The sequence below is a fragment of the Salmo salar genome, chromosome ssa26, assembly GCF_905237065.1.
Source record: "Salmo salar chromosome ssa26, Ssal_v3.1, whole genome shotgun sequence".
Lineage (NCBI taxonomy): Eukaryota > Metazoa > Chordata > Actinopteri > Salmoniformes > Salmonidae > Salmo > Salmo salar.
In genome coordinates this window covers 19,133,908-19,157,004 of record NC_059467.1, presented here as the reverse complement: position 1 = coordinate 19,157,004, position 23,097 = coordinate 19,133,908, and the positions used below count along the sequence as shown (strand labels likewise).

The 23,097-nt window shown below is 39.6% G+C and overlaps 2 protein-coding genes and 1 long non-coding RNA gene across 3 annotated transcripts; 1 reads left to right on the top strand and 2 right to left on the bottom strand.

Moving 5' to 3' along the window:
• Positions 1-1,219: 1,219 nt before the first annotated feature.
• LOC106587188 (polycystic kidney disease protein 1-like 2) lies at positions 1,220-6,284 on the bottom strand. Its single transcript, XM_014175284.2, has 5 exons — positions 6,133-6,284; positions 5,402-5,560; positions 4,035-4,175; positions 3,530-3,938; positions 1,220-3,391 (listed from the first exon to the last, which is right to left on the bottom strand). The coding sequence occupies exons 3-4, from the start codon at positions 4,123-4,125 to the stop codon at positions 3,574-3,576; spliced, it is 456 nt and encodes a 151-aa protein (XP_014030759.1). The 5' UTR covers positions 4,126-4,175; positions 5,402-5,560; positions 6,133-6,284; the 3' UTR covers positions 1,220-3,391; positions 3,530-3,573.
• A 3,349-nt stretch (positions 6,285-9,633) lies between these two features.
• Positions 9,634-13,791, bottom strand: LOC123730732 (uncharacterized). Its single transcript, XR_006762131.1, has 2 exons — positions 13,710-13,791; positions 9,634-10,056 (listed from the first exon to the last, which is right to left on the bottom strand). It is a non-coding gene; the product is annotated as an uncharacterized lncRNA (long non-coding RNA).
• Positions 13,709-18,148, top strand: bco1l (beta-carotene oxygenase 1, like). The gene is made up of 11 exons (NM_001279074.1): positions 13,709-13,810; positions 15,253-15,381; positions 15,472-15,601; positions 15,742-15,889; positions 15,992-16,139; positions 16,254-16,474; positions 16,592-16,861; positions 17,205-17,310; positions 17,508-17,602; positions 17,703-17,814; positions 17,910-18,148. The coding sequence occupies exons 1-11, from the start codon at positions 13,744-13,746 to the stop codon at positions 18,068-18,070; spliced, it is 1,587 nt and encodes a 528-aa protein (NP_001266003.1). The 5' UTR covers positions 13,709-13,743; the 3' UTR covers positions 18,071-18,148.
• Positions 18,149-23,097: the final 4,949 nt, after the last annotated feature.

Sequence of the window (23,097 nt, the reverse complement as noted above, 5' to 3'; positions counted from 1 at the left end):
TCCATCTGCTGGTCAGGACGTGACAGTTGATAAAATGTTCATAAGAAAGAAATGAAATTCTAATGGAAATGTTTCACAATGATGTCATTAGGCAGAGCAGGCAACAGATGGCACACAGACAGCAGAGTTGGGGACTGATATGCAGGGACAGACTGGCAGAGACAGGGAGTCTCAGGTAAGTTTGTTGAGTCTTTGTTTGGCAACATTATGAAAGGTTCTCCATTTTTTGGACTTGTAAAATAGGAACATAATTGGAAAATGCCATGGATACCCCCACTCTCAACTTAAACTGGTGACTGAACTAAGATTTGTAAAAGGCAATGGTATTGCTGTTGTGATTAGTTGTGTAGTTTGGGGTACCGGTAGTTAGGAGTACGGCAAACACCTTATTTCTTTGGTTCCTCAATATACATTTACCATATTACAATGTAGGCTATGTGTTACAGCACTACTTTTGGTGTCCCCCTCAGGAATTGCTCTTGAGAAAATTTCATGTAATTGTCCCCTCCAAAGTGGATATCAGATTTTCGCCCCTGTATAAATATCTCAAACAGAAAAAGGGATGTCTAATTGATCAGTCGGAAAATGTCTAAATATGACAATTTGTTGACATATTTTTTCTGTCGATACACTAAATTTCAACATATCTGAAGGACATCCTGTTATCGACTGTGTTAACCAAATGTAACCGATGTGAAATGGCTAGTTAGTTAGCGCCTGGTGCGCGCTAATAGCGTTTCAATCGGTGACGTCACTAGCTCTGAGACCTGAAGTGGTTGTTCCCCTTGCGTTGCAAGCGCCGCGGCTTTCGTGGCGCGATGGGTAACGATGCTTCGTGGGGTGTCAGTTGTTGATGTGTGCAAGGGTCCCTGGTTCGAGCCCAGGTTTGGGGCGAAGAGAGGGACGGAATCTACACTGTTACACAAACATTTAGCCTGTACTTGCAGTAAGTGTTTTTGGCAATGAATACAAGGAATAGATACTCACCATAAACTATCACATGGAGATTCTGAAACCTATCTGAAGCTTATTTCAGATAGTTTTTGCTCACTTTGTACTCTTTCTGACCATCTTGATCTTTTCTCTCCTTAAGTAGCTTTTTTACTGCGTTGTTGTAACAGTTTTGCAGGGCACCCTAGAAGACCACAGAATTCAAAATGTTGTCCTCATGTACACTGAACTCTGGCTATTGTATAGTCAATCACCTGCAGTCCAAAAATAATGTGTTTATGCATCAATTTGTTTTATTTATCTAGAATATGTCAACTCCAAATTAGACAACATGGGTTAGTCAATAAATTGATTCATGCACTCTAACGAAACTCATTCACACATGAAAATAAGCATTTCGCTACACCCGCAATAACATCTGCTCAACAAGTGTATGCGACGAATAAAATTTGATTTGATCCCAATAAAAAATACGATTGCATTCAGCATGCAACAATAAAGGAATCTCAGACTTACTGTTGAAGGTTTTGGGTCTTCAATATGCCAAATTACCTTTGGGCAACTGGAGTTACAGTCCAATTATAATTGTACATATTTTTTTACATCCACTGTATTACAATTATCCTGGCAACTGAAAGAATATAAGTACTTTTTTGTTGTTGCATAAAATAGATAATCTTAAAAACATTGAATTCACATTTTGTAACATAGTAACTTGATTATTGCTTCGTAAATACATAGCAATGGAATTCAGCAGTTATTCTTATCATACAAATGGAAATAGTAACAGTTGTACCAGAAACAGTTTGCCTTTGTTAATAACAAAGCAAATCATACATTATTATGTAATTATTTGGCATTTAATTGCCATATTATTATTAGTGTAATTACAGCATGCTCCATAGGCATGAGAGCAACTCATGTTAAATGTGACCAATTTACTTCTGAATTCTAATTAAATCAGTCAATTAACATGCTCATGTCATTACCCTGTTGTACACTTAAGGATTACAAATCTGTCAATAGTTTTAGCTAAATAATTTCTAACCCAATTCATCCCAGATATTTAGCAACATTCTGTATGGCCACTTAGACCAGTCCAAAAGCATTATGATGTCCAACACATGTAACTGCCAAAATAAAGGAAACACTTGATTAAATGAGGGATACAAAGTATATTGAAAGCAGGTCCTTCCACACAGGTGTTGTTCCTGAGTTAATTATGCAATTATTATTATCCCTTCATACTTAGGGTCATGTGTAAAAATGCCCAGTTGCCCATTATTTTGGCTACCATGGCTGGATGAAGAGATGTCAGTGACTTTGAAAGAGGGGTCTCAAAGGAGCATACGGGGCTTAAGGTGTGTGTGTTTGTCTCAGTCACCAGATCTCAACCCAATTGAACACTTATTGGAGATTCTGGAGTGGCGCCTGAGACAGCGTTTTCCACCAGCATCAACAAAACACAAAATGATGGAATTTCTAGAGGAAGATTGGTGTCACCTCCCTCCAATAGAGATCCAGGCACTTGTAGAATCTATGCAAGGTGCATTGAAACAGTTCTGGTGGCTCAACACCATATTAAGACACTTTATGTTGGTGTTTCCTTTATTTGGGAAGTTATTTGTACTTCTCTGAGGATGATTATGATGATGATACTAGAATTATAGTGATATTTAAATAGCAATTTGTATAATATTGTCATTGCCTGTTTTATAAATGATACTGGTAGGAGTTATCATGTCATGAAATAAATAGCATGACATATATATTCACTTCACTATTTTAAGTAACCGTGATGCATCGCAATGTTTAAATCCAGTCAACCCATTTCCCATTGCCAATCTGTCTCTTCACAGAAAAAGTGTATTTAAAGAACTCAAATGGGTTTGGAAGACAGTCTTTTTCAATCAAACGAGTCTTGTCCGTTGTTTTATCGTTGCATTTTCCCTTACCCTTACAGTCTTCTTCTATTGGAATTGGAAAGGGGAAATGGTTAGAAAACACCACAATAAGGCCATTCTGTAAAAAGATGACAGACACGACACTGAGTAAACAGAGAAAAAAACAATAGAGATTGTTACAGAAAATGGAAGTTATAAAACAAAGTTTACAGTCATTGTTTTCATTTTATACTGTAATAGGGTGAGGTGAGAGGGTTCTCTTCAACAGCCCTGTGGCTTAAAGGCCTTAGCTGGTACTTACTGCATTCCCATTCAAATTTGCTCTGCTTTTCGTTAGATAGTCCTCCTAAGCCAGTTACCTCAAGTTTGACGCTTTCAGTGTCTTGACGGGCAGTTTCTGGACTGGCAGTAATTCTCAAGTTATAAGCTCGGCGAACTCTTGTGACAAACAACTGTTGTGACAAACAACTGCTGTGTTTCCCCCACATCCATGTGTGAGAAGACAATCCAGGCCCTGACTTTCACTTGCAAATATCCTGTAACAACACAGTTGATATGAATAATATAAACAATAATATTATAAAGAATCTAAAAAAAAAGTATCTTCATCAGTCAGTGTTTTAATCTCTGAGTAAGGTTTGTTGGATGACAGTTTGAGTAGATAGGTTAGGTACCTTGGATAGTGGTTGAGATATTGTAAACCTGTGTGCTTCTGTTTTCAAATGTCTCTGGTCTCAGAGATGCTGCCGTTGGCTCCAGACACCTGGAAGAGAAGCTGCACCGGGGCTCCCCGGTCCAGGGACACTCTAACGTAGAGGTCTGAGTCTGGACACTCCCCCTCCTCAGCCATCACTGATCCCAGCAGGCCCTCCACAGGCTCCAGCAGACACACCTGCAGCTCAGTGGACACGCCCAAGACCGAGACCCCGTTAGAGGCATGCAGGGTTAGCTGGTGGCAGCCAGAGCCCAGCTGTTGCTCCACCTCTGGTCCCACTGTGATGTTGTGGGGGACGATTCCTCTGACTGCTAATGAATTGACCACCAACATCTCACCACGGTGGATTTTGTAGGTCAAATTCGTACCTATAGATAGAAAAGTTGTCTCATTCTACCAAGATTTGTACTCTCGGAAATGTAAGACCAGATGCTTTTATTTCTGCTCATGTTGGTTTTACTTACCAGCTTCTACTTCAACTTGGATTTGAAGGGGGCTTCCGTACAGGGTCTTGCAGTTTGCACCATCTATTGATTGGTTCATGCTATAGCACATGATGACACCAAACTCCCCGATGGGCTCCTGAAGGATAACGTTTTTCTGGACTGTGGACCAGAGACACAGCTGGGTGATGAATATGACTGTGTGTGCTAGGTGCTAGTCTCCGCTCAAGCTTGCCAATGTGTTCAAATTCAAGAACTGAAATTCACCAAACTAGAACAAAGTTAATGGCCTACTTGGGTATTTTTGTTTAGTTTAATTTGAAATGCATCACATTGCATTCTGTATTTGAATGTAATGTATTTTCATGTGTGTTGCTGTATTATTTGAATGTGTCTGAGGGACAACTACAGTTCATTGGCTGATGATGCTGTGCCATTCTTTCACATTGTGGTCGACTAAAGACTAGTTGTTGTGTAATCCAACTGATAAGGCGGATAAAGATTAGTTGTTGTGTAATCCAACTGATAAGGCTGATAAAGATTAGTTGTTGTGTAATCCAACTGATAAGAGGTAGAGAGATTACAATCAAGCAGAGAAGCACGTAGTACAGGTACTGTCTGAAAGCCATACAGCAACCACTGCTTCCTATATACTGAGGGAGAGGAAAATCACTTTACATAGTACATACTGTAACAGAGCGGTATAAAATGTGTAGATAATAAAGGGCATATACTGTAGGACTGTTTTTGTCACTACAGAAAGTGCTACTAATAATGTCAATTATATGTGATTATCATGATCGTCTTCCTTTTTAGAATTGAGTTGTACAAAAGCCATTACATTTATGGGAGGGGTATCAGTTCACATGGTTTAGATAGAGGATCATTATTACAATGCCTACTCTAAATGTCTGCCATTCATGCATGAACACAAGCTCAGGAGCACAAACAGTGTAATACTTTAAATGCGAAGGTCAATATTTACTACCTTGTATTTCTATTTCTTTGTATTGTTTTTACAACCAAAGCACATCATTTACATTGAAAGGCTATACTTAGTGTGCTTTGCTTTTATTCAGGTACTGTGGTTTCCTGTGTGATAAAGACATATTTTATGTTGATTATACAATAGCTCTTTCCTCAAGTGGAATTTTGTTTTAGTGCATTTCCCTCCTTCGCTACAGCGGTGTCTGTTTTACAATATTAAAAGTTCTATCCAGCTGCACTCCTCGCTCTCTGCCTCACAAACACACACACACACACACACACACACACACACACACACACACACACACACACACACACACACGCACACACACACACACACACACACGCACACACACACACACACACACACACACACACACACACACACATCAAATACAAACCAAATTGGCAGATGAAGTGCAGCTCCTGGCTACAGTTGCTTGTTGCCTCCCATTGAAACCCTGAGCTCCTCAGTATGTGACCACAGCCAGCCCCTGGATCAGGGTCGTTCACCCAGTTAGAGTAGCTGACATCAGAGCCATCAAGCCAGGAGAGATGACCTGAGGATTTACAGCACAAACACCAATGAAAATATTACATTCTATATATACACTGAGGTTACCAAACATTAGGAACACCTGCTCTTCAAAGTACAGGAAATAAAGTATTATTTTCCCACAATATTAGATGTTTAACCTGACATGCTTACTGTGTACTATCTAGTTAATTTGATAAATACTATGATAGCTTGTGTTCTCATGAGGGATGAGAACAAAATCAAAGGACTGGACAGCATACCCTATTGAAGACACTATTGAATGACAAGTGTTCCTCATTAGCTGCTAAAAGGAGATATCTAAATGTGGCATGGTCTCCTAGCAATGGTTCGAGATTAATACATTATACATCTCCCAGCAAGAGGCCAGCTGACGTGGGAGTCAACAAGCCCAGCATCTTAGTCTTAGGTTGGAAGACAGCAGTGGAAATGTAACGGTTTTCTGTACAATTTCTGCTCAACTGAATACAATGCACTCTACTCCCACCCTTTGGAGATCCTTTGCATGATCAAAGGATCTAATGCATTAGTGTCATCAAATAATGCCCACTTTAGTTGAATGGGCTGCTCTCTTACCTTCAGCAACAGTGTTAGGTTCGGGGAGGCAGGTGCTAAACCCAGCCACCAGTCCTGCTCCGGCTGCAGGTGCTTCTGTAGGAACTGCTGTGTATCGATATTTAGAATGAAGGCCAGGTGCCACCACCCCGCACACACCAAACCTGTGCACTGAGGATAGAATGCGCTACACCCACAAACTCATAACAGAGCCGTTAAAGCCCTCTTGGTACTCTGGGCAGGATAGAGGTGCTATCTCAACCTCAGCACAAAACAGGCTTAAGAGGAGAGCCATCAAGAGCATCACAGAGAGATTAGTGCTGTCCATCTTCACTGTTACAGGCAGCCTGCTGACATGGTGTCTTTAAAGGGGACTGACATTACAGAATGACCTGTTATGTCTGACTGCACTTTCTTTGTGATGTTCAAATGGACATAATCCTTGTGCACAAACCAACAGACCACAGGCAGATAGTGAATGGTCTACAATAAGGTCTTCAGGGAAGGACCCTGTGTCAACAGTAATAATGGGTGCCTCTGAAGGCTGCCATTGATGTAACACACTGCAGCTTGCAGGTGTAGATCAACTTTATACAGGTTTGGCAGCAACAAATCAATGACCCAGATAAAGACCATCAGAGTTATCAGTCCAAAATACAGAGACTCTTTATATTTATACCACATATTAAACTTTATAGGGCCAAGAATTTCATGATCAACATTGGCACTGTTGTGAACTGTAAGATTACTTTTCAATCAACCACTGACCCAGACAGTGGCCTTGTCTTCCGACGGTCATGCCCAACTCTTCTGGACTTTAGACATCCTCAGTTGTAAAGGAAAATGCATGTGTTCGTGTGGTGAATTCGACAAGCCTTCTGTCTGTTATGACTAATAAGAACATGTCTCCTTTTAGGAGCTGTGTGTGAGTCAGTACTGTGCTTTTTAAAAGTATTCATCCCACTTGGTGTTATTCCTATTTTGTAATTTAAATAGATTTTTTATTTGGATTGCATGTAATGGACATACACAAAATAGTCCAAATTGGTGAAGTGAAATGAAATAAATAACTTGTTCTAAAAAATTCTAAAAAATAAAACGGAAAAGTGGTGATTGCATATGTATTCACCCCCTTTTCTTTGAATCCCCTAAATAAGATCTGGTGCAACCAATTACCTTCAGAAGTCACATAATTAGTTAAATAAAGTCCACCTGTGTGCAATCTAAGTGTCACATGATCTGTCACATGATCTCAGTATATATACACCTGTTCTGAAAGGCCCCAGAGTCTGCAACACTACTAAGCAAGGGGCACCACCAAGTGGCATCATGAAGACCAAGGAGCTCTCCAAACAGGTCAGGGACAAAGTTGTGGAGAAGTACAGATCAGGGTTGGGTTATAAAAAAATATCCAAGACTTTGAACATCCCACGAAGCACCATTAAATCCATTATTAAAAAATTGAAAGAATATGGCACTACAACAAACCTGCCAAAAGAGGGCCGCCCACCAAAACTCACGGACCAGGTAAGGAGGGCATTAATCAGAGAGGCAACAAAGAGACCAAAGATAACCCTGAAGGAGCTGCAAAGCTCCACAGTGGAGATTGGAGTATCTGTCCATAGGACCACTTTAAGCCGTACACTCCACAGAGCTGGGCTTTACGGAAGAGCGGACAGAAAAAAGCTGTTGCTTAAAGAAAAATTAAGCAAGCACATTTGGTATTCGCCAAAAGGCATGTGGGAGACTCTCCAAACATATGGAAGAAGGCACTCTGGTCAGATAGAATTTCACTTTTTGGCCATCAAGGTAAACGATTTGTTTGGTGCAAACCCAACACCTCTCATCACCCTAAGAACACCATCCTCACAGTGAAGCGTGGTGACAACATCATGCTGCAGAGATGTTTTTCATTGGCAGGGACTGGGTAACTGGTCAGAATTGAAGGAATGATGGATGGTGCTAAATACAGGGAAATTCTTGAGGGAAATCTGTTTCAATCTTCCAGAGATTTGAGACTGGGACGGAGGTTCACCTTAAAGCAACTATAAATAGGAATGGCCTAGTCAAAGCCCAGACCTCAATCCAATTGAGAATCTGTGGTATGACTTAAAGATTGCTGTACACCAGCAGAACCCATCCAACATGATGGAGCTGGAGTAGTTTTGCCTTGAAGAATGGGAAAAAATCCCAGTGGCGAGATGTGCCAAGCTTATAGAGACATACCCCAAGAGACTTGCAGTTGAAATTGCTGCAAAAGGTGGCTCTACAAAGTATTGACTTATGGGGGGTGAATAGTTATGCAAGCTCAGGTTCTGTTTTTTGTTTTATTTCTTGTTTGTTTCACAATAAAACATATTTTGCATCTTCAAAGTGGTAGGCATGTTGTGTAAATCAAATGATACAACCCTCCCCCCAAAAATCGATTTAATTCCAGGTTGTAAGGCAACAAAATAGGAAAAATGTCAAGGGAGTGAATATTTTCGCAAGCCACTGTATCTTGTCATTTGGAGTTTATTCAGTTTTAGGTCCCATGTGTATGAAAATGTAATCTAATGAAAGAATGTTGGCGTATATGGGACTCTAGACCAGCGTTTCCCAAACTCGGTCCTGGGGCCCCCCTGGGTGCACGTTTTGGTTTTTGCCCTAGCAATACTCAGCTGACTCAAATAATCAAAGCTTGATGATGAGTTGGTTCTTTGATTCAGCTGTGTAGTGGTAGAGCAAAAAACAAAACGTGCACCCATGAGGGGCCCCAGGACCGAGTTTTGGAAACCCTGCTCTAGACCAGCTGTACTATGTGGTAATCAGTGACAGTAGAATTGACCTCTATAAAACCATAACCACATATAGCTAATTATGTGCACAGATAAAGGTAAATAAACTTAGGTCCAAAGTATAGGCCTGCTCTACATTTTCCAATTGACTAAAGAGAATCCAGGCCATGGTGGATTAATGCATTTTCCATTTGGATACATTTTATAAACTCCAAGGAGTTTGTGGGATTAAACTCAAGTTGCCTTACATCATGTCAACATGAATCTTAATAGGCTACAATAATTGCACTGAGATAATAACAGAACATATCAAATGTGTTATTCCCAGACGTCTGAATGTGTGTGGCCTTATCGTGTTTAAAGATAACAGACATGATCTGTGTTTGAAAGAATTACGTGATCATTTTGCACAGAATTGGCATTTAGATAACATGAGAAATTGTTGTGAAACAAACTTATCTTATGCAAGCATAGTTGAAAAGGCATGTGTGTGCGTGCGTGCACTTGTGTGGAGTGTGCATACTAGTCCATGAGTCAGGGCGGGGGATCGGTCGGGCTCACTTGGGGTGACGATGTCTCATAGTGATTTCTTTAAAGGTCTATGTCCCTAGATTTGGAAAATGTGTGATAGCATTGCAGCAATTGGAGCTTTCTCCGGTTATCACTCTTTCTTTCATCCCTCCATCCCCATTAATTTTCCCATAGGGATTTTACCCTATGACAAACCATGCCAGTATACAACAAGTTATTGGTGACGTATAACCTTTAATCATATATCATTGGAAAGCTCTGATTTACAGTTATCCATCAGACACATTTTCGGTATGTTCAGGTCAACAGAGCTTCGACCATATTGTGCCATTGACATTAGAATGTTGGAAGCTGGCATCCCGAGTGGCGCAGTGTTATCTAAGGCACTGCATTGCAGTGCTAGCTATGCCACTAGAGATTCTGGATTCAAGTCCAGGCTCTGTCGCCGGCTGCAACCGGGAAACCCATGGGGCGGCGCACAATTGGCCCAGTGTCGTCTGGGTTAGGGGAGGATTTGGCCGGCAGAGATGTCCTTGTCCCATTGCGCACTAGCGACTCCTGTGGCGGGCCGAGCGCAGTGCACGCTGACATGGTTGCCAGGTGTACGGTGTTTCCTCCGACACATTGGTGCAGCTGGCTTCTCGGTACCATGAAATTAGGGACAAAAAGGGGTAAAAAAATTAAAAGAATGTTGGAAGCTGTCACGAATCCCACCGGTACTGCCACTCATTCCATTCACCAGCTCCGGAGGTCTACGTCACCGGCTTTCTAGGTGTCACTGAACTGGATTCATTACCATCAACCCCGGACTGTCTTGTCTCATTACGCACACCCGCACACCTGAATCCTGTGATGGTCCTGTATCTACAAATCTGGTTAAAACCCTGTTCTAGCTGTGTATGTAAAGTTTGGTGCCTCTCTCACCAAAGATACAATTCAAAAACATAGTTCCACTACATGGAATTCTATGGCTAAGCTTCCAACATTCATTATAATGTTGGAAGCTTAGCCATAGAATTCCATGTAGTGGGGCAACTATGTTTTTTGAATTGTATCTTTGGTGATAGAGGCACCAAATTTCACACACGATGGCATAATATGGGTGATTATTAAACAATAGTTGCACTGGCATAATATGGATGATTATTAAACAATAGTTGTAGCTAGTGCTTTCAAAGTTATATTATATATAATTTGAAAGGTAATTTCATGACCTTTCAGAACCACTTGTCAAACAAAGTTTAAAATGTGTCAGGGTTTCCTTAAAGCAATGTATACAGGTCATTCTGTTAAATACCCTATAGGTCAAAACTTCTGTTGACCTGAAAATTCCAAAAATGTGTCTAATGGATAGCTGTCAATCTTTCCAATTATATATAATTAAAGCTTATACGTGAGCAATAGCATTCTGTCATAGGGTAAAACCCCTACGGGAAAATTGTATGGGATTGAGGGATGAGTGTTATTAATGGAGAAAGCTCCGATTGCTGCACTGCTATCACACATTTTCCAACTCTAGGGACGTAGACCTTCAAAAAAATCACTCATAGACATCGTCACCTCATGTGAGCCTGACGGAGCAAATTTGGGGGTGTAGCTCATAGACTAATATCATAATGTAGCCACCGTAGTAGCATCCTGCTGGAGACTGGGAGTCTGGCCTCTCGCTAAAAGAGCCTCTGGCTAAATTGGCCTCAGTTAAACTTGGCCACTCCTACTGACACGCCTACTCCTACTCCTCACGCCTACTCCTCGGCTCAGGACACAATTACCAGTGCAAGAAAATTAATTGTTTGATTTATTGATACACTGATTGCAAATAATTGACATGCTAATTCTTTTTTTTGAATGACTTTTGTGCAGACATGTAGTAAATAAGGGTAAAATAAATATATCAATCTATAGTTAGCTAGTATGGTTCTTAGCTGTGTAACATGCAAATACAGTTCAGCTACAAATCCCACGACGTGAATCTTTTTGGTGAACATATGCTTACTAGTTCATAGAATTTATATGCTATCTGCCTAGAATAGATAGTGTTTGGGCTTCCCAGGCTGGTCACTGTAGATAGGAGCCTGGCAGACTGATCAGTAGTGCCTCAGACTTCAGTGTATGTAGCAGCCTGCCAGACTGGTTGATAGTACATGGGTCATACCGCTCGTGTTTCCCTATTTTCATCTTGGATGTCTTGTTGCCAGAGGTGAGGTTCCTATGAAGTCTAACCATCTACTGACACTTTCATGGATTTTAACATCTGTATGCCTGTCTAATCCTTTAACTTCCCTTTATCCATTCATTACGTTAAAATGGTTAATTATTGTTTTTTAATACCGTCCCAGGCCACTATCCAGGCCATGGCAGCCAGAGACAAAATCTCTGTTGGGGAGGCGGAGAGGAAGTTTGAGAGGGGACCAATTTATCATGAAAGGTAAAAAGGTCTTAAAGGGGCAATCTGGGATTGGCACATACAGTGCATTCGGAAAGTACTCAGACACCTTCACTTTTTCCACATTTTGTTATGTTACGGCCTTATTCTAAAATGGATTAAATAAAAAACGTTCCTCATCAATCTATACACAATACCTCATAATGACAAAGCGAAAATTGTTTTGTTTTTTGCAAATGTATAAAAAAGAGATACCTTTGCTATGAGGCTTGAAATTGAGCTCAGGTGCATCCTGTTGTTTCCATTGATCATCCTTGAGCTGTTTCTACAACTTGATTGGAGTCCACCTGTGGTAAATTCACTTGATTGGTCATGATTTGGAAAGCTACATACCTGTCTATATAAGGTCCCACAGTTGACAGTGCATGTCAGAGCGAAAACCAAGCAATGAGGTCGAAGGAATCATCCGTGGAGTGCCGAGACAGGATTGTGTCGAGGCACAGATCTGGGAGAGTGGCCAGACGGAAGCCACTCTTCAGTAAGAGGCACATAACAGCCCGCTTGGAGTTTGCCAAAAGGCACCTAAAGACTCTCAGACCATGAGAAACAAGCATCTCTGGTCTGATGAAACTAAGATGGAACTCTTTGGTCTGAATGCCAAGCGTCACGTCTGGAGGATACCTGGCACCATCCCTACGGTGAGGCATGGTGGTGGGAGCATCATGCTGTGGGGATGTTTTTCATTGGCCCAGCGAGAGCCCTGAGTTGAACCTGATCTAACGTCTCTGGAGAGACGTGCTATTTCTGTTGAATTTAAAATAAATTGGCAAACATTTCTAAACCTGTTTTTGCTTTGTCATTATGGGGTATTGTGTGTAGTTTGATGGGGGGAGGAATTTAATACATTTTAGAATAAGGCTGTAACAAAAGGTGGAAAAAGTAAATGGTTCTGAATACTTTCCAAATGCACTGTACATGTTTTTACTTGTAAAATGACACTGTATATAGCCATTGATTCTTGAATAATGTAATTTGTCATTTGTAATGCCTTACCAACTTGTCTAATGCCATCAGAACCCTAAATATAAACTTGTTTACTCCATTGTTTGTAAACAATTTAACTGTAAATAAACACTGTATAGCTCCAAAACAACATGGTTAACTAAAAATGTTATCTCATGGATGAGCAGTCCTTGCATCCATGTCTATGAATGAGTGCTTACCATTCTCCAGCCCCATCCCTCTGCTGTTTACCAGGTGAGGGATGAGATGTATACACCGAGGACTTTTGGTTTTCAGTAATAACACTTCCTGCCCGCCCATTACACTTAAACTCAATAGGGCAGCCGCCCATTATCATGACGACTGCACAAAAGCACATTTAATTTCTAATCTATCCATTTCTTTATATCACCTTTTATTTAACTAGGCAAGTCAGTTGACCTAATTCTTATTTTACAAGGACGGCCTAGGAACAGTGGGTTAACTGCCTTGATTAGGGGCAGAACGACAGATTTTTACCTTGTCACCTCGGGGATTCGATTTCGCTACATTTCAGTTACTGGTTCATCGCTCTAACCACTAGGCTACGTGCCGCCCCGAGTTCAAGAAGTACATTTGTTAACAGATGTTGAAGGAGTAAAGGAGAAGTCTAGTGTCAATTCAAAGTTGTAATAAATGCATTAAATGAGTCTGACTTCTCTGTTTATTCGTGATGTTAGATAACCACCATTGTTAGTTTGGTTATACATAAACCAGCCAATAGACGGCGTCTAGTAGCCTACGTGATACAGTTATGTAATACATTTGGAATTTTACCCCTAGACCATTGTCCTCAATGATATAGACGGACCCGTCAGTCTAGTCTGATATAACCTATTATAGTTGATAAGGGACAACTGTACCACATAACAGCCGATAGCCTTAATAGCTGATGCCATGTCTCAGTCCCTCATCGGCAAGAACGGGACTGAATCACCCGAACCTGTCAAAGCAGAAGTAACAGGTAGGCTGTAAGCGTATCCCTTTATGTACTAGCTAACCGATCTTTCAAGGTGGCTCAGTGTTATTGCTATTTCAGTAAGTTATTTTCTAATGATTTGCATAATAAAAAATATGACCTTCTGAGCAGCTTTACCTTTTACGTTGGCACATTCTGATTAATCTCTCGTGCAGTGTTTCCAAAACATTTTCAGTGAGATCCGCTATTGGCTCCGCTAGAAGTCGCTAGATGACGTTTTGCCGTTGCCGCGACGACGTCACAGCATCAATTTGTCTTGCTGCAGTCCCCGAAGTTGCGTTTTCGACCGCTCTCTCGCCGCACCTCCCTCTCTTTGTGCTTTTCTGCCTGTGTGTTCGCAGTTGCTGTGACTTCAGTTACAGACAGCTTCTCCCACTCTCGTGTGCTGCAGAATTGATTGGGAAAACATGGAGCGAGATTGTTGCCAAAAAGTTGAATATAGTGTAACGACCCTGGGTTTATAAGCGCGGAAATCGACTCTGTCGGACGAACATGCTTTTGCGGCACAGTCGATAGCGCGCCGGACTTCGGGCTTGAAGGTCGAGGGTTCGAGACCTGCTCCCTGCCTGCTGTTTCATTACAATACGTATTGTTAGGATCTTAAGAAAATCATACAGAAATTGTTAGGATCGTAAAAAAAGCCATGCATGAAACGTAAACGTTAAATTAGATCTGTAAATGTAAAAACCCTAAGTTACGAATATGAATGAACATTTACACTTTCAATTCTTACTTTGTCTCCCTTTACTTGGTTACAGATCTTCATTTTTTATATCTGTGTGGGGCTGCTGTGGTATGGCCAAGGGGTCCCAAATAGTCTTGACCATCTATAGCCTATTCTTATTGCCAGATCTGTTTTCCCTATCAGCCACTGCACGTGCTGCTTCAACTATTTTGTAAAAAAGAATAATGTAAAGGCTCTATTTAGAGGCCTGTGAGCTAGGGTCTCTTTTTAAGTGTAGCCCTATAATGCAAAGTTATAAAACACAAATAGAGTTTTAAAAAAATAATTCAGCAAGACATCAGTACCCACAATGATAGCCTAAATTGAAATGCTTACAAGTTGAAGGCCTATTTTTACTGTAAACCTTCATTGCAAATAGTGGTTTAATCAATTATTTGGTGACGTGATTATATTTACTAGTTATATCTAGAAAGGATAACTTTTTAAATGTTTTACAATTTACATTTTTCTCAAAATCAATGAGGCGGATGGTCCTCCCCTCCACACCTATATACAGTATATGAGATATAATGAACCTCTATTGTAAACTTTCAACAATTATCAAATTTGCCATTCAAAAAAATATATAGGCTGAAGGTCAAACTTTATCAGGGATCAGCTCCATTTCTACATTGTCTGGTTTATCACATGAGAATATGGTAAAAATGAAAACATTTATTATATGCATCTTCTGTGCTTGCAGGATGTGTCCCTGAGTGGCTACAAGGGACATTGCTGCGCAATGGGCCTGGTCTTTTTAATGTGGGAGCCACTGAATACAACCACTGGTTTGACGGCATGGCCTTAATTCATAGTTTCACCTTCAAAGATGGTGAGACAGGAACAAGACATTATACATTTCCACAAATGGTAAATACTTTCCAACTGGCTGAATAGGGCTGCGAATCTTTGTGTTTTACAGGTGAGGTGTACTACAGGAGTAAATTCCTGAGGAGTGACACCTTCAAGAAAAACACTCAGGCAAACAAGATTGTTGTGTCAGAATTTGGGACCATGATCTATCCCGATCCCTGCAAAAACATATTTTCAAAGTAAATCGATTTTTAAACATGATTTATAGTTTATTTGTTTCTGATTTTACATTTCGCTTACATGGAAGTCCACACAAAATATATCTCGACAAACATAACCAAAAACGCATAATACATGATGTATCTTGTCTCTTTTTCAGAGCCTTCTCCTACCTTCTCGCTGCCATCCCTGACTTCACAGATAACAACCTGATAAACATCATTAGATATGGGGAGGACTACTACGCCTCATCAGAAGTCAACTACATGAATCAAATTGACCCAATGACCCTGGACGTAATTGGAAAGGTAAATTAAAATCTGTTGAAATGATCACTGCTGTCCATTGTTATTTCTTATCACTTGCTTTAATATATTCTCCCTTTGCCTGTCCTGTAAACTCAACCTCAGATGAACTACAGGAATCACATTGCTCTGAACATGGCGACTGCACACCCTCACTACGACGATGAGGGAAACACCTATAACATGGGAACTGCCCTCATGAGGTTTGGCATGCCCAACTATGTCATCTTCAAGGTTCCAGTAAATGCATCAGGTATCAGAACATTTTAATTTGGGGGGTTTCTGGCCACATACATGTTAGGGGAAAAACCTCCATGAATGATTACACATTTAAGTGTTCACAGGACAATGTTCTTTCCCTCTCCAGATAAGGAGCATAAGAAGCCTGCCCTGCGGAAGGTGAAGCAGGTCTGCAATATACCGATTCGCTCTACCCTCTTCCCCAGCTACTTCCACAGCTTCGGCATGACAGAGAATTACATAATCTTTGTCGAGCAGCCATTCAAACTGGACATCCTCAGACTGGCCACAGCTATATTTAGAAGGGTCACCTGGGCCAGCTGCCTCAAATACGACAAAGAGGACATTGTAAGCTACACTTGTCTGATCACAACCTCATGGAAAGTTCATTTTTATCTTCAACTAACTTTGGCAACAATCAAACTTCTTACATTCTCTCTGGTGATCCCCTTGGCCATTCTTTAGACGCTGATCCACCTGATCGACAAGAAGACTGGGAAGGCTGTGTCCACCAAGTTCTACACCGATGCCCTGGTGGTTTTCCACCACATCAACGCCTACGAGGACGACGGCCATGTAGTGTTTGACATGATCACCTACAAAGACGGCAATCTGTATGAAATGTTCTACTTTGCGAACCTGAGAAAGGAAACCCAGGAATTCATTGAGAGCAACAAGGTCAACATCTCCCCACCAATCTGCCAGAGATTCGTCTTGCCTCTCACTGTTGACAAGGTATATATAGATAAGACTCCAACTATCCTGTAAATACATGAATACGCTGGTATTAAACTCTGTTACACTTTACATGAAGCAGCTCCTTATGAACAGTTAAAACATTCCGGGCACCTTAAAGAGGGAGACACGGAGCATAATAGGCATTAAAGCATGAGAGGTCGTGATATATTGTGAATATATCACATCTAGAACTGATCAGGGGCTGTGATATTTTGCTTAATTACTAGCTATGAATTCATGTTTTCAAGGCGAAATAAGCTTCATACGAAGCCGCTTCAAATTAAATGTTACCATTACATGTTTATACAACAAATAAAGATTGGATACGTGTACGTTATAGGATACTTCAAATGGAACAAATCTTGTGAGGCTCAAAGACACAACAGCCAAAGCAGTGATGCAGAGCGATGGCTCGCTGTATTGCCTGCCTGAAACAATATTTCAAGGTGAGACTTTGATATCAACTGAACGTCACAGTGATCGCTCTGAATTATATACCACTGCATCAAGAGGTCAAATGCTACATTAGTAAAAGTGGAGTCAAGCAGTTGTTAGTCAAATAGTTGTTCGTTTTTTATGGAACATAATTTTGTAAATTCATTTTACAATACAATTGTATTTATCTCCATTTGTACACAAACAGGTTTGGAGTTGCCAGGGATGAACTACAAATTCAATGGCAAGAAGTACCGTTATTTCTATGGCTCAAGAGTGGAGTGGACTCCACATCCAAATAAGGTAGTCTCTTACCAATGTATTCTCCTTAACGTAGAGAAGTGGGTCCTCCTCATTTCTCACTGACAACATGCTGCTGTTTGTGTTATTAATACTTACACAGATTGGGAAGGTGGACATCGTGACCAGAAAGTACATTGAGTGGACAGAGAAGGACTGCTACCCCTCTGAGCCTGTGTTTGTTGCTTCACCAGGAGCTGTGGAGGAGGATGATGGTGAGAGGCAGTAGGCCTACTCCTGCACTACAAAAGCATTTCATCAGCTCTATGTCACTATAAAAACGGTACATTTATTTATTTTCTGTTTTCAGGAGTCATTTTGACCTCAGTCGTCTCACTCAATCCAAAGAAATCCCCCTTCATGCTTGTCCTCAATGCCAAAACCTTTGAGGAAATTGCTCGTGCCTCAATCGACGCCAGCATTCACTTGGATCTGCATGGACACTTCATTCCCACACAGAGCACCAACTGACATAACCAGCATAGGGCAGGATTGTACCTTAACATTGTAGAGGGCAAAGTATTGTACCCAACCATGTAAAGTCGATGTTCGTGCCCCCATGGAAATTCAATGAGCATAATTAGCATAATAAAAAAACATTCCCATCAAAATCCTTCTGTTTAAAGTAGAGATATGTGTTTTACGTGGGCTGCGTCTCAATCCACCACATAAGCCGATGATGGCCTTCCGCATCTGCGGTAGGTGGCAGAGCTACAAGATCATGTCTAGATGGGATACAGATTTTGTCAAATTGACATCTAAGGTGATTATTTTTGCATTTTAGCTAACACTAACCCCTCTCCTAACCTTAACCTAATTCTCCTAACCTGCTACTTTAATTATCCTAACCTACTCTAAACCTGATACGAAAAGTAAATCTGTTTTTCCATGTATGAATCTGTTATTCAATGTGTTTCTAACGGCTAATAGCAGTAAGACCAATTCAATGTTTTATCAAATATTTGTTTTATAAAAAAAATTGTATACCTACAGGGGTCCTAAAATTCTAAATCAAATAGCTAAATGATCCTTGGTATGACCATCTTGAAACAATTCCATATAGCTTAGTAGAAAACCAGCCCCGGGCCCTTCGATTACCTCTCCAATCATATTTGCTCAAATGTTGCAGAATTTATGTTTACAGAACATCTACCACAAAGTGTCTTTTAAATCCTATTTTTAGACAGAACGACGTAACCTCTATTTTTGTAAATCAGGATGTATACAATATAGTTTTGTATGTAAAACGGGTTTATAATAATGAATTATTAATAATAATGTATTCATTCCATCTATCCTGGTCACCCTATTGTAAATGATATTGTTTTTCTGTACAACAGGTAATTAAGGAAAACAATAGTGTGCTGCAAATCAGTTATGGCATTATTATTGCTGTGGCATTGCTATCACCATTACTTCTCTCAAAAGTGAGAACTTACAGCACTTTCTGCGCACATAATTACCTCATTCAACATTATGATGATTATTACCATGAGTCACTACAATGTACTTGCATTAGGTTTGTAAATATATATTTGAATATCCATTAGAATACTGTGTTTATTAAATATGTGATACTTTTATTTAATTCACTCATGAAAAACATGTCTACTTTTATTTAGTACATTCTAGAGGAAGACTGAAACAAGACATTAATGCTCTAAAGTTAGAATGAAATTTGACAATTTGCTGTGCATTAAATGGCAGGTATTGTTTGTTAATGTTTTGTTTTAATAGTGTGTTTGATTCTGAAATCATTCTGTGACTTTGCTTAAAATGGATCCCCTGATGTCTGTGTAAATGTGCAATTGAACTATTTGTCTTAAAGTCTGACTATGTCATCACCTTTTAATTAATAACTTCTAAAATGAGCATATTGCTTACAACTACAGTAATACAAATTGCTATTTCTTTATGTGTAATATAGTCCAACAACATGGCTGTGCCAGTAAAGTACATTTTTGCTTGCTAACAAATAAAAACTAGAGGGAAAAAACATATTCAAACCTTTTTGTTGCTTTATCCACAACTCTTGATGTTTGTAGAGGAACCAATCTTTCCCAGCAAAAAAAAAAAAATTCCAAAATGTTTAAAGAATATTACTGAAAAACTAGAAAAACGTTAAGATCAGTTGGTATGATTGTTAGTGTTGCTCCCCCTTCTCCCATGGGAAATGAGGTTTGACACTGGGACTTCACCTGCACTAATAAGAGACAGACACTAGATATCCCTCAGCGCCAGGCATGCACAATGAACAAGAAATTGGCATAGGCTAGCATGGTACCAATGGCTTACAAATATAATATATTAGGTAATGTCATGCCCTGACCAGTAAAGGGGGTTATTTGTTATTGTAGTTTGGTCAGGGTGTGGCAGGGGGGGTTTGTTTTATGTGTTTCGGGGTTTTATGGTTTATGTTCTATGTTAGTTATTTCTATGTTTGTTCTAGTGTGTCTATTTCTATGTTTAAGTTTCTTGAGTTGACCTTCAATTGAAGGCAGCTGTTCCTCGTTGCCTCTAATTGAAGGTCCTATTTAGTAGGGGTGTTTTTTTTCCTGTGTTTTGTGGGTGGTTGTTTCATGTTTTGTCTATGTTGCACCTGACTGGACTGTTTACGGTCGTTTTGTTGTATTTTGAGTTAAAATAAAGTAAATATGAGCACGTCACACACCGCGTCTTGGTCCCCATTAGACGACCCGCGTTACAGGTAACCTGGTGCAATCTCTAGGATGGGATAAGACTAATCATGGAATACAAGTATAATATATTGGGTAACTCGGTGCGAATAATTGCCATTATGATTTCTTACCCCCGACTTTACCTCACAGCATAGACACAATACAGAGATGCTTTTATTTAGACATAGTTATCTTTTAAAATAATTTGACTTTTCAGATGATCACTGCAAAATGTTCAAGTTTTATATCATATTTTGCTATTTACATTTACTGTGCATGAGAAGCCATTTTGACAGCTTCACACAGCAAAAATGAAATCACCCAAGACAAACAAGTTATTTCTTGTAACTGAGGAGTACTTACAGTAATAAGTCTTGTGACTACTAGACTACTATAATTACACTATTTTCTACACAAAAAAACTTGTCACAACATGGCAATTACAGTAAGTAGAATTCTTACCTTAGTCTTGTCCTTACCTTTCAGACAGCAGAATGAATGGAGAAGAGAGGCTTTTCAATCTTACATGCAGTGTCACAGAGTTCACTGAAATCAATTTCACAGGTCTGTCTTAACCAACTGTGTAACACAAATATGCAACCATAACTGTAATTCCAAGAACGTTCAACAGACTTAACAAAGAGAGACTAAAGATTAGGCCTACTATCTGGTACAGAGTTTATAGCCAAGTACATCAGATGACAGTTACATAAATGGGCAACATGGTGAGTTAACTTAAAGGGTCAATCTGCAATTGGTACGTCCATTTCTGGACTTTTAAAATAATATGTTCTCATTGATCTTGAAGAATATGACTTACAAATTCCTCATGAGCCTAGTTTAACTGTCATACCCCATCAAAACCCAACATATGATCTTGTTTGTATGTATGCATCATGACAATATTTCATGAAAGACATACTTATGACACTGGTTGATTATCTCAGTTGATACTACAATCATGGTTTGTGGTTGTATTTAAATGGTCAACTATACTGTTGAATATGTGGCTACCTCCTGATGTGGAGGTGTATTGTGCTTATTTGCTTCTGATAATGCATTTTATATTGCCCCTGATACATATTTATTATACAGTAGTATATTTTATTCCCTTCTATTGTATTTCTAAGTATACTTTGTCTAGTTGCATAACATGTATGCATTAGCATAGAAACATGTAGGTTAAAGTGTCATAGAAAATCTGGTTCAGTAGTTTAGTTTGTCATAGTTTTGAGAAAAATAATATTTATTAAAATACAAATTCTATGAAATGGACGTTTTAGATATTATGTATTGTGAAAAAAATCCTGGTCTTTCTGTTCTACAAAACATATTGCTATCATTGCTGGCATAAGTTTCACTAAGCCAAAGTATGACAGCATGATCACTCAACAAAACTGTCAATCTAGCTTCTACTGTATAACAGCAGAGTTTAATTTAATTAAAATAGATCTAATCCAAGTGTGCATGAGGTCATTGCATTCAAATAAATACATTTGTTACAAAAAGTTTTGTAATGACTTAATTTAAAGTAATAATTCACCTTAAATAAATCACCAAATGTAGCTAATGTTATGGATGGTGGGAAAGTGGTCTGAGTTTGCTTAGCATTAGCACACTTGCAAAACAAATTGGACATGCAATCAAAGAATGGATTATCATTTAGGGTATGATAACAGGGGTCATACAACTTCCATCATTTTGCAGTCAACAATACTAAGGCTATATATGCTTTAGCTGAGTATACAAACCTTAATCTTAGGTTGCAGAGTCCTTATTCTGTCTTGAAACGTTCTAGGAAGACTGAGCTTATGATTGCACCAAATACTGATATGCTTATCTCCAGTTCTAGTTACCTTATCATATGGTACATAGCTGAGAGGGTCAAAGCTACACTATATATACAAAAGTATGGACACCCATTATTATTATTCTATATTTTTTTACAATGTAAGTGTAAACCAAATAAAAAAACAGGGCAAAACAAGCTCACATTAGGCTCTGACAGAGCAAGAGGAATAAGGCATCCACAAGTCACATTCAATAAGAATCAATAGGCACATCACCAACCTCAATGACCTCCCAAAAAACCCACAAAGAAATGCTCCTCCAACCAGACTTATTTTTGTTTTGATAAGAATGCCATCAGAGGGTGGACTGTTCAAAGTAATGCTTGGAGCCCAAGCTTCATAAAACAGTTTGGAGTTCCCACGTGTATTGAATTACATTTTTCTAATTTCAGAGAGCACCACACATCTCCCACCCAATATTTATATAATGGGGAAGCGCCATCTTCCAGTTCTGGAGTATTAGTCGTCTAGCTAAAACAGTTTTATGAGCAATAGTGTCCGACTGAATTATTGACAGGGGGGTACGTATGGGCAGTACTACAAAAAGGGCTGTAAGGGGCGACGGATCTATGACAGTGTCAATATATATATATATCAGAAAAACATTTAAATATTAATTCCCAGAAACCAAACAGTTTATGACAGTTTATGACAGTCTCAAAACATATGAAACAGTGTGGCTGGTTCTGTTTTACATCAAACACAAGTAGGATCAAAATCAGAGAATATTCTTCAGAGTTTGGCCACGGACCAGTGGATATGGTGAACCACCTTGAATGTAATGAGGCTGTGTCTAGTGCTAAAAGAGGACAAATGCACCCTGTGCAGCACAGATTCCCAGGTGTCTTCCCCAAGTTCCTCCCCTAAATCCTTTTCCCATCGAGTCTTTAAAGGCACCAAAGAAGGGTTCTGTAAGTCATTAATGATTGCATATACATCGGAAATTGCACACTTAGGAAGCTTGTTTAGC